The 12421-nt window shown below is 33.9% G+C and overlaps 1 protein-coding gene across 1 annotated transcript; it reads left to right on the forward strand.

Annotated features, from left to right (window-relative positions):
* The first annotated feature begins 966 nt into the window (after positions 1-966).
* On the forward strand, positions 967-12018 carry LOC106059618 (expansin-YoaJ-like). Its single transcript, XM_056009297.1, has 7 exons — positions 967-1118; positions 4500-4552; positions 5655-5804; positions 7137-7227; positions 8222-8366; positions 9467-9639; positions 11865-12018. Exons 1-7 carry the CDS (start codon positions 1061-1063, stop codon positions 11933-11935), a joined length of 741 nt encoding a protein of 246 aa, XP_055865272.1. The 5' UTR covers positions 967-1060; the 3' UTR covers positions 11936-12018.
* Positions 12019-12421: the final 403 nt, after the last annotated feature.

Here is a 12421-nt window from a genome sequence, read left to right on the forward strand (position 1 = left end):
TGATTTAATTTCATTTATTTTCTTCCATTGTTCCATAATAAATCAATCTACAATACTAATCGAGTGTAAGAGTCTGTGCATTATTCATTTACAAAGTAAAAACGACGAAAATGTTTTTGAATTACATTGTAATACTTAAATAATGAATTTCTCTTGTTCTAGATACCAAACAAAATAATTAATTACCAGTAGTTAATTAACTAATTGAATATTTCTTTACATTGATTTTTGTGTTGTCAGGTAAAAGAAATAGATGTGCAAAATTTCAGCCTGATCCGAGATTGGGTGTGGGAGAAATAACGAGTGCACAGTTTTGACCAGACAGACAGATAGACAGACAGAGTGAGTTGATATAGGTATTGTTTTTATAACATCGTTTTCATTGTCTTATTATTTATTTAAACATATCGATGGATGGATGAAATATTGAAATCTTCTCCACTTTAAACGATCGTTCAGAAATGATAGTGCTTACGTCATAGCACATGCCGTACGGCGAAGGATGACTACGATAAGAGTTCGAACCCGGAACCATTGGAAAGACAATCCAGGGAATACGTCCAGGCGGCCATGGCATGTTTTTTATTCACTTGATAGCCCACTAGTGACTAAGTTTTACACTAGCTAACCTATGAGTATCTTCTTCGTGTGAGTTTCAAGTATCTCTATCAGGATACTAACACATTCACTTATGATCTTATTATTCAACGTCTTTAATAGTATAAGTATAATTTAACCTATGTCCGTGTTTATGAATGACTTGCAATAAAGTCTATGTTGGATAAATAAGGAGTTGTATGCAATTAGTTATCTCGCTTAACTCGAGTCTATTTTTCATCTGTTAAAGTGGTCTTCACTTGCAAAAAATATCCGGATTAAATCGAAGATGTGCGCCATTGATTAGCTTTGAACACATTGTTGCTCATCCTGCAATTAACAAGTTGAGTCAAAATCTATTCTTGTCTGTTACTGTTTTTTTCATATAAATAGGACGAACAAGCCTTGATTTCGCCAGTCTGTAACTTTGTATTGAAAGCTGATGTGCATTTAATTTATCAAAATGATGCTGTTCGTATTTAAACTGTCAAATCTGTTAGCATTGCTTTACTTTACCAAGGGTGAGTCTAATTAACAATTACTCTACTTTAATCAAATTTGTTCCTAATAAATAACGAATATAATTTGCTTTATGTTTTATCAAATTAACTTCTTCAATGAATTAGAGCAGGGTTTCTTAGCAAATAACTTAAGATAACTTTTATGTTTATATAGTACCCAACTAATGTCAGGTACTCATTACTGGAACTGGGTGGACTCAGAGGCGTCCAAAGATCCCGACATTAAAAATCCCAGTCTTCACCAGTATTCGAACCCTGGACCCCCGGTTCGGAAGCCAAGCGCTTTTTCCACTCAGCCATCGCTACTTCCGCACTTGTTCAAGATAATGAAATATTGTTTTCCGCATTGACGCTAGTGATAGTTATTTGCTTATTGTTGACTGTGAACCTAGATCTTAATCAACATGGTGGCAGCGGTGTATTGATGAGCAGAGGTAATCATTAATCGATAGATAACGATTTATTGTTTGCAATAATAAATAGAAAACAATTACAGGGCTACCCCTTACAATTGCGTCTAGAAATTTACTTCCTATACCAGAGTTAGCCACAAATTAGCGGAAGACTCAGATGAGGTCAGAGTGGCCACCTTTCTATTAATTAGAGGGACAAAAGAGATAGATATATGAAGGACTTGACATTGAGAAGGGAAAAGAAAGAAAGATGAAAGAATTATGGAGTAAATTTGAATGTTTTGCATTGGAAAGAAGAAAGAAACTTATGAACGCAATATTTTTAATCCTCGTGAACAGCAAGAAGGCGAGGACATTGATAAGTACATTACAAAAGTTAGACATGAATGCCTCAAAATGAAATTATTACAAGATAGTAATCTAACATTAATAAGGCGCACAGACATGTGCAAAGCCTACGAGACAGACAACAGACAGTTGAGAGTTGAGACAGGTGCAAGCCGACACAGCAATCATTAAGAAGTAGTAACAACATCAAGGGCAAATACTCGAAAAGGAAAATGTAGTTTCTGTGGAAAGATACTCGAATACTTTTAAGAAAAGTGCCCAGCATGGGGTAAAATGTGCGTCTATGTGCAAAAAGAAAATTCAGCAGGTGTTAGAGAGTATGTCTGACGATGAAACACAGCTACAGTCAGACACAGCAGATATAGTCATGATGATGGAAGACAAATGTTGGATGTCCTTACAGAATTAAATTAGACAATTTAAATGCGAACAGCACCATTTTTTTTCAAGTCGGGAAACAATACTTTATTATCTTGAACGAGTGCACTTTTGCGTAGCATATCAATATAGAATAATTGAAAGAAATCATGTCATGAAGGTTTTTTTTAATTCTCAAATTTCTAGTTTCTTTGGAAAAGGAAGGGGGCACCATTATATTCCTGAACCTGGCCCACGAATTCTTTGCTACATTAAAACTTTGCCGGGGGAGGGAGTGAGTTGGATGAGCACATTCTTTATTATTAATATACGGAGAAAAAATATTAATGCTATTTTGGAGAATAATAAAAAAAAAAATTAGACTTATTGAAACACATTTCATTATGATTGATACAATCATGGTAACTTGTCTCCTGCCGATATAATATTTGTACTTTGTTCAAATATCTATTAAGAAAAAAAAACGCTTGCATTTTTTAATTAGCCAACCAATCAATATCTCTATAAGTTTCTTTAAAGTATGCGCAGTTTATTGATTATTAGCAAAGTGAAAGTTTACAATCTTCTCTTACAAAGGAAGTAAAGAAACCAAACCTCCTAAAAGGACTTTAACAGCAAGCGTAGGTGATAAATATAGATCAATCTACTTATATTTAAGCTATGAAAAGTTAAAGTGTCCTTTTTTCATCTATCTGATCAAACATAAAGTGTAAAATATCTCAATCTTTTCTGGTTCTGAATCTCTTAGCTACCCCATGTCATTTATCCCTCCCCCAAACCAAAGATGTTATTTCTTGATGGAAAGTCTCCCAATAATAAAAAAAAAAACAACTTGTGAATACTGGCTTGGTGGATGTCGCGTGGTGTACGCGTAAAGGTAACAAGAGAAGTGCTAACAGGAAGTTGACTTACACATAGGATTCTTGAAGATACACGTTTCTAGACAGAATAGTAAACACGTTCTCCTTCACCTATCCCTTAGTCTGTTGGACTGTTGGGGCACCATATATGATCTGTCAACTGTTTTTCTTCATTCCTCTCTGTCCTTTGCCTTGGACAGAATTTGATGAACATTCTTTGATGTCTTCCCATCGCTTTCTCTGCTATTTTTTCCCTTAGGAAGGCCCTGAGAACCTTGTGATGTGGCCATAGAGTTTGAGTTAACGTTTTTTGACAGTGGTTAGCAGGTCATCTTGGGGTCTGATTGCTGTATTAATACCGTTTCTTATCTCTGCCATCATTCTGATTTTAGTTTCAAGGGCTATGCCTTTGTCGGTAAAAAATTATTTTGAGTTTTGCAAGTGCTGCTGTATACTTTGGAATTCTGGTCAGTAGTTCAGGTTTTGTTCCTTAGTCTTAGACGATAGCTCCAAGAAACTTAAAGCTTCTGACACTTGTCAGCTTTTCGCCACCAATTCTAATGTACTTTTTAAAGCCCCTGTTTGCTAGTGGTCATAATTATGACACAAATGAAACAAATGAGAACTTTGTTTTAAAACCTATACATAGAGTAAAATAGCCTGTTTAGGATGGAAAATATCGGTGGAAAAGATCGGTTTGTTCAATCATTGAATTAAGTTAGATTTGGTGTTTAAAGAGAGGAGAATAAAATATTTTATTTCTAAAATGGAGTTATTTTTTCACCTAAATAAGGTTCTTCGAAAGACTTTGAACATTAGGTCATCAGATCTGGGCCGGCCTTAGATAATTGGAAGCCCTAGGCGAAATGATTTTGGTGGCCCCCAAATGAAATAGAAAATAAAAAAAAAACAGCGAAAAAATAAAAGTATGCCGTTTATTTAAAACCTAGTGGCTACAACAACAACATTGGGCACAAGTTTACAGTCCTGTGCTTGGCCCCTCAACCAACTAGAGGCGGCTGCCCAGTTTGCCTATGTCTAAGGCTGACCTTGATCAGATTTAACTTCTGAAAATGCAAAGACGTTTTCACCATCCCATTCCATTGTATCAATGGACATAGAACCGAAAGAAAAAGGGTGTGGGGATAGATGGAAGATTCCTTTGTTTAATCTCCACTAAGTGTAATCATCTCTGGATTATGAGAAAGCTTATTGGAATCTTTAAATCTTCGAAGTTGTTCTGTACTCTTCACGGATGTTTTCATCCGTGAAACCCAGTGTAGCAGAAATAGTTTGTACGTTCTAGGTGTCATTTAATGCGTTAAAAATAAAACTTTTATAAAAACACACCCACGCTGACCTTACTGACTGTCTCTCCCCAGCACAACGCAATGACGCTGTTCTCAATCTGTACAGAAGGAGTTACAACGGCGATGTAAGTAGACTTTGACTTGGAGGTGATAACATTTATGTTTGACTCAAACTATTTAGAACAACTAGAGAGCGCTAATGGTGTTTAGAATTATATTTGTCAGATTAAAAAGCGAAAACAAATATATCAACTCTCTTTCTCTATAAAGAAGAAATACTCGAAAGTCGGATTCAATAAATAAGTCCAAAAAATATAGAATCTAAATTTTACGAAGTTTAAATCAACAAAGCATTCTCTCAAAAAGCAGCCTTTGAATAAGTGGAATAGTTATATAATTTTAAGACATAATTTAATGGAGTTCAGCCTGCTTACTCTGACTTGATATTGATTAGAACAAAATTATATATTTATTTTTTAATATTATGTAATAAGTAGCAGTGTTCTGGCAGGACAACGGGAAGAATGGACCGGCATCTCTTTTTAAATCCTGCTTAGAACAGCTACTGACCGGGAAAAGTTTAGCGATTTTGTTAGGCGAACTGTCACGATGAGATTCAAGGGACAGATGATGATGATTCTCATGCCAGCCACGTCCAATTTTCGCAGAGGACTTCTTAAGAAAATATAAAATCGTTGAGGAATTAGGAACACTAAATTTCCGATCGTAATAACGTTTCTCAATACTCCTATATAGCAAGTTAATTTGTTTTGATTTTAAAATCATGAAACGTGTTTGATATCTAAAATAATTCACACATAACTGCCCTTGACTCTGAACGTGGAACATTAATGAATATAATACTAGAACCACAAAAAAAAGTCGTATTTACACTCTGCAGCTGAACAATGCATTTAGTATTTTAGCAGAAAATAATTCACTTTTAATGTTCATTTTAAGTTCACAAGATGATAAGTGTGTCAGTGATTTTTTAATAGACAAATGAGAATCTTACTAGTGCATCATTCTCTAACTCCATAATTAACAGATTTTTTTTTTACAAAAAGATAATTATTAAGCATAGGTCTTGATGTATTTTTGTATCTAAAATTCAATTAATTAGAGATGTAAGCTATACTAATTAATACAATTTTAATGATTGATCCAAACAACACTCAATATATCTAATTAATTTCAGTAAATTAAATCACTGTTTATTTCTTATAGGGCACTTATTACGGTCAGAATTCTGGAGGAGGAGCTTGTCAGTATGCAGGACCACTTCCCCGAGCAGCAACGGATCCTAAAATATGGGCCCTAGTGGCCATCAACAGACCACAGTTCTTAGATTCTTTAACTTGTGGAATATGCTTGAAGGTAGTTGTTTATTACAGGTTATTTATATAGGCACAAACTAGAGCTTGTATAGGCTATATCAGGCAATGAATGCAAGCCTGGTTTTAGGTAAACGCGTGGGAAAAGAAAATCGTATCCCAAAACTTGAAAGAATTCTGTATGATACACTGTTTTCTGTTGGCATAGACAAGACATAAATCAATAAAAACAATAACTAATTAATCAATTTATTACTGATAATTAATGGTTTTGTTTGATACCAACAAGGGAAATTAATCCTACTGTATTTAAAGAAACGCCTACATATGTAGAGTTTTCTACCTTTCGATAATTGAACACGTTTTTTTCTCCCACACCCATTCTAGGATCAAGTTGAAACTTTAAACAAGTATTTATTGTACCTAGCAAAACATGAATCAATAAAATAATTATCATTTTAGTGAATTATTTTGTTTGATGTGGAATAAGGGAAATAACTTCTACATAATTAAGAGATACAGTTATAAGTACGAATTTCTTTTTCTTAGATAAGCCTTTTTTTTTTTTTTTAAACAAAAGGATTTTTGAAAATATTTTGCTTGTTTGATAATCAAGACAGTCTTTACAAGCCTACTAGAAATTCAATATAATGTTTACAAACCAAGTACATTGATTTGGATGTTCTTGAAACATAAGTACCATTGGGAAATGTGAACTTGAGACTATCGTTATATTTTATTATTACAAATGGTTTACTTAATACTGTCCCTAAACTTTGACAAAATTTTAAATATTGAATTAATTAGAAGATAGCATCAATCCCTGTGTGATATATAGCAAGCCGTTCATTTATAGGCCTACTTTACTTTATGTTTAACAAAAAAAAAAAAAAACATATAATTCTCTTACATACCGACGCACATGTATGATCAAGAAATTAGTTCAGTTTTTTTTTCGTAGAAAAAGATGGCTTTTTGGTCTTGTGGTATGCACGTCAGACTGTCGTCACGATAGTTCCTAGTTCAAATCCCACTCCTGCCTTGCCGAAGAAGGTTTGAAGTAGGACATAATAATCTTCATTTCTGGGAAAATGTTTGAAAGTTATTTTAAAAAATACAAGAAAATTAAACATATATTTGTTATTGTAAAGCCTGCTTTAGTCTTACTTTTATCAAATTTTTTATCTTGTTATCTTCAAAAAGTCCCGGGTTCGAATCCTGGTGACGACTAGGATTTTTTTTAAGGATCCTTAGAGCGTCTCTGAGTCGACCCAGCTCTAATAGTCGTTGTGCTGGTCACATGACACCATCGTGAACCTTTACATCATCTGCCCCATAGACTGCAAGGTCTGAAAGAAACACTTTTTTTTTTCAGGTGAAAGGGGAAGGTCGTGGTCTAGGCGGTAACCCAATCCGAGGGGAACACATTGTTTTTGTCAACAACTACTGTCCTGAATGCCGGGAAGGTAAAAATTGGTTTTCGTATCAAGTGAAGAAAATTGATATTAGCAAAACAAAGAATATGTATTGTTCCTTGATTGATCGAAAGTTAATTGATACTTTTGAAACATTGGTTTTATTTACTTACATGGTTACTGTGTCTTCAAGTTGATTGAAAGATTTAAGTATATGAAGAAAATGTTTTCATTAGTCCATTAGCTTTATTTCATTGGAGTTAAGGATATGATGTCAAAGGAAGTTAAATGCCAAATATGACATAGGATTATGATGCCTAATATGTATGACATATGATTATGATGCCTAATCTGAAACTGCTTGCATAATTACGAGTATGCTGCAGCATATAAACCAATGTTTCAAAAAGTTAACAAATATTAAATATCTCTGATTTAACTTTTAGAAAGAAATAAGACTCCAACTATATGTACGGGAACCACCACTGACTGATTCATCACAAATTCTCTATCCATCAGAATGAATAAAACATAGCCTATCAACTAGTTGGAGACAGCGAAGTATCAGGGATACTAGAATTCATATGTATGGGGAAGTGTTAGTTAAAAAAGAGGTTTAAATTGATGGTTGGTTGCCTGGTCGTGTGGTATGCGCGCTGGTCTGTCGTTCGGTTGTCTCGATGCTCCCGGGTTCATGCCCTGCTAGCTTCCATCCCCCGTCTTCCAGCGGAAGGTTTGGACTAGGAAGTAGATTATCTTCAACTTCGAAGAAACATACAAAACATTTTACAAACATAATTAGGCCAACAACCTCTTGCGCTTTACCCTACGGCAGCGCATGAGAGAGATAAGCAAATGTTCCAATTTTAAAAGAGATGATTAAGGGACATATTTAAATCAGTGAACAAAACAACGGGCCTAGCCAATGAGTGAAGGAAATATAACGTTTCTTAAAAGGCTTTATTTAGTGAGCATAAAATGTCGTACTTTTATTAGTAAAGTTTATTATAGAATTCCTAGGGCTAAATAATTACATTTTGTTTAGGTTCTGTGGACTTCGCTCTCAATGGCGATGGACGTTGGTCCATTTCAATGCAAGCTGTCCAGTGTCCAGTCGGTGGCAGCACAATTCAATATGCCTTCCAAGGAAGTAACCCATGGTACATAAAATTACAAATCAGAAATGCTAGGTCAGTTTTGTTAAAACTCATAACTTTAATTTAAGTCTGTATTTTAGTTTATGTTGTTATCATTATGCTGTCTAAAAAGTACTTTGATTTAAATATGGGGGATTGCAAATCGTACACATAGAATACACTTTGTACATAGCGAGAGAACCAGTGTTCCTTTACAGCGGTTCCAGTTTGTTTTATTAGGAAGAAAATGTTTTTTTTCAAAATTATCTTGTAAATTTCACTTGTCCAAAAGTATTTAAAATTATTTATTCAACTATACAACGAAATATTTTTCCCGAAGTTAACTATAGACAGTTGCATACACACACATAAGTTCACAAAAGAAATTTATTTTATAACCCCCCAAAAAATGAGTGTTAATATTGCAATCAATTTTAATTTAAAAAATACACATGTACTTCAACACCAGATCTTGATCTGACAGACTTCTTCTAGGTTTTCTACTTCAACACAAAGTACCACACGAACTTCATACAACCATGGTAGTGAATCACTAGATAAAAATAAAATGTTCTCTGAGGATAGCCATGGGTATAGTTGTCCGTATTCTATGCCTTCTAGAACCAGAACTGCTGGTAGACAACTAAATCGCTGGAGGCGGATCATATTTTAGCTTTTAAAACCTGAAATAACTTGAATAACTTCTTTATAATCAAACTAAATATAACATTTATTACATTTTAGACAGATTTAAATTTTGATGAAGTAAATGAATGTATTAAAATTTAGTGATAATATAAAAAGATATTCTGAACAAAATCTTAACTCACTACAAAAACACGTCTTTTCAGTCTGGCCTTCTGGAGTCGTCTGTCCTTGCCCAGACCGTTAATGACAATGCCGTTTATCTTGCATTATTCCCAACAACCTCTTCCCACTGTCACAAAACAAACACACACACACACTCCAAAACAGTCGTTCTCACATTTATCTTAAAAAAAGAAGTAGAATATTATTACGTCCAAGGTTTATTTACTTTACGAGTAAATTAACGTTTATGCTAGAGCTCTTATTTACTTATTCATCTCTTGTATTCCATAATTAACGAAATCACAGTTTACTTTTTTATGTTAAATAATGCATTTTTTTTTCAGAATACCAATAACTAAAGCCCTAGTACGAAGGAACAATAACTGGGTGACAATGCAACGAAGTCAAGACGGCTTCTGGATTCTGAGTGATGGCCAGCCTATGCCGGATGGGCCAATTGGAGTTCGTCTTACAGCAGCTAATGGCTATGTCATGGAGGACTCAATACCGAGAATTGGTAAGTCACGTAACACAAGAAGGGAAGTACATTATTAGATCCAGTTGCACGAAAGGTTAAAATAGATCCGGCAAAAAGAGGACATCTCGCCTTTTTAGGGCTGTTTCCTTCATCCGTCAAGCATTGTCCAAAAGTTTAGAATTCTTATCTTATCTTATCTTATATAATACAGACGTTACTTCAAAAAAGAAGATGATTACGTCCTACGCGTCATGCATTTAGTCATGCATATTAACCAATGACTTAAATTCTGCCAAGTCACTGGTTTTCCTGGCTAGCTCAGGCAACCCATTCCATGCTCTAATAGCACTAGGGAAGAAGGAGTATTTGTACAAATTTGTCCTAGCTTATGGGACGAGGAATGTGCCTTTATCTTTGTGTCTTTCAGAGTATTTTATTAAATTTTGTTTTTGTATTTGAAGATTATGGTTCAGTGTTTTATGTATTATTACTACTTTACTTTTGAGCCTTCTGTCCTGAAGGCTTTCTAAATTTAGTGATTTTACTAAAGGTGTTACTCTAGTCAAATGTGAATATTCGTTTGTTATGAATCGCACTGCTCTATTTTGTGTCTGTTCTAGTTTCTTAATGTTTTCTTGAGTTGAGGGGTCCCAAACAGAGGATGCATATTCTATTATTGGCCTAACCAAGGTTAAATAACATTTTAGTTTTATGTTCTTATTTGATTTATAGAAATTTCTTTTAATAAATCCTAATGCTTTGTTTGATTTTTTTGTAGTTTCATCAATATGTGGATTCCATGATAGTTTTTCATTTATTATAACACCTAGGTATTTTGCGTTTTTAGTCTGTGTTACTGGTTTGCCATGAATAAGATAAGTGGAATTAATTTGTTTTAGTTTTTTTGTTACTCTTAACAACTGACATTTTTCTGGGTGGAAAGACATGCTCCAATTTGATTCCCATTTCTGTAATTCATCTAATTCTCTTTGTAAAATATCTGTGTCTTGTGTTGTTTTTATTGTTCTATATATTATGCAATCGTCTGCAAATAATCTGACTTTTGTTCCTGAAGTAATGCAATTTGGTAAATCATTTATGTAAATTAAAAATAGTAGTGGACCCAAGACTGTTCCTTGAGGTACACCTGAGTTTACTGTTATCGGTGTTGATTTAGAGCCATTTATTATTACAGTTTGTTCTCTCCCTATCAGAAAGTCTTTAATCCACTGATGCAGTGGACCATTAATGCCGAAATATTTTAATTTTTTAAGCAAACTTGTCTGGCTTTTACTCTGTTGTTCACTGCTGTTACATATTTAAATTTAATCCTTCATATTTTTAGTTCAACTTACAAATTACCTCAGAAAGAAATCTTTTATTATTCAAAGCTGTTTACAGGAAACTTAATATTTAGAACTCTTCAACGTCTGAGTACTTGTTCATTTGCGTTTCCGGGTATTATGCTAATGATGGAATTCCTTTTTTTTTAATCAAAGAGAACACTAAACTGTCCATGAACTCAATAATTGGTAAGTTCTCACACAGTTCAATCTGAGGAACACATCGTGCGGAGAGTTCTAAGCAATTGTTTGCGAAAGTCGCTACGTCTGAGAAATAGGATACTTAATATAGCCTAGTAGAAGTTCTATTAACTTTAATTTATCGACAAGTTTACATTAAAGACATTGTAAGTTAATTTGTTAATTATTTTATACCTTACTTTGTTTTCCTTTTTTTTTTGTATTCCATTGTAAGACTTTGTCTTCCTTTTTGTCCCTCTAGGCGTGCAGATGTCTGTTAACCTTACTCGCATTTTTGTTAGTGAAACCTTTTTTTTTTTTTTCTAGTGGGCATCTTTTTCTGTGTTAAAACATAAAGGAAGTAAAATATACCCATACAGGCACACGTACACACACACACTGTTCACACACACACACACACGCGCGCGCACACACACACACACACACACGCACACACACACACACACACACACACACACACACACAAAGCAATCCACTTCTAATTATATGTTTCAGACCAAAAGAGATTTCAGATACTGGGAAGAAAATGTCAGCAACAACATCAAAGAAATGTCAAAATTTTAACCTAGTTTAGTTTTATAATTACCTATATTTAAAAAAATAATCAAAATGAAATTAAATAATTTGACTGTATGTCTTAAGAAGGCTGAGATCTATTCAGTGTCAAAGAGAACCTACTGATGAATGATAATCTTACTTCTGATTCCCATTTATTTTCAGATAATTCCAACGTTTTAGAAGGACAACGACGAGTCCAGGTTCCATATGATCCATCCTTACCTTCAGCATGAGAACAAAGTTTCTGGCTAAATGGAGTCTTAGTATAAAAATAAAAAAAAAATTAGAAATAAAAAAAGAATTTATATTAATGAAATCTTTTTTTTTATTTATTCAAGGCCGTTCTGTATCATTTCTGTATCGTCTGCTATTATTGCATGGTTTGTTTTTAGGGTAAAGAATATTTGCATAAGTTTTAAATAAGTTCTTTACTTCAAAGAAAGAAAAATCCAGTGTTTCCTCTGCCGTAAAAGAACCGGACAATTCTAGTATAAAGTACAGAAGAATTGACTGTTATTCGATGAAGATTTACAAATACATGTGCTTACTGCTTATGACGCGGTACGCTAATCTTATAGATAATAGAGATTTAACACGTTTTCTCAGTAAATCTGTTTGTAATGTAGCACGAAGCAATTATTCGTAGAGCAAGTTCTGTACAATTTTGACATCGGTCTATCTGGTATACTATTGACAGGAAGAGAAAAGGCGGGAAGCTG

Source organism: Biomphalaria glabrata, chromosome 13 (genome assembly GCF_947242115.1).
Source record: "Biomphalaria glabrata chromosome 13, xgBioGlab47.1, whole genome shotgun sequence".
Taxonomy (NCBI): domain Eukaryota; kingdom Metazoa; phylum Mollusca; class Gastropoda; family Planorbidae; genus Biomphalaria; species Biomphalaria glabrata.

Bases quoted from the DNA above. Each gene is read 5' to 3' on its own strand.
- LOC106059618 (XM_056009297.1), top strand. From the start codon at position 1,061: ATGATGCTGTTCGTATTTAAACTGTCAAATCTGTTAGCATTGCTTTAC. The intron at 4,553-5,654 runs GTAAGTAGACTT...TATTTCTTATAG, and splicing joins GAAGGAGTTACAACGGCGAT to GGCACTTATTACGGTCAGAA. The intron at 9,640-11,864 runs GTAAGTCACGTA...ATTTATTTTCAG, and splicing joins GGACTCAATACCGAGAATTG to ATAATTCCAACGTTTTAGAA.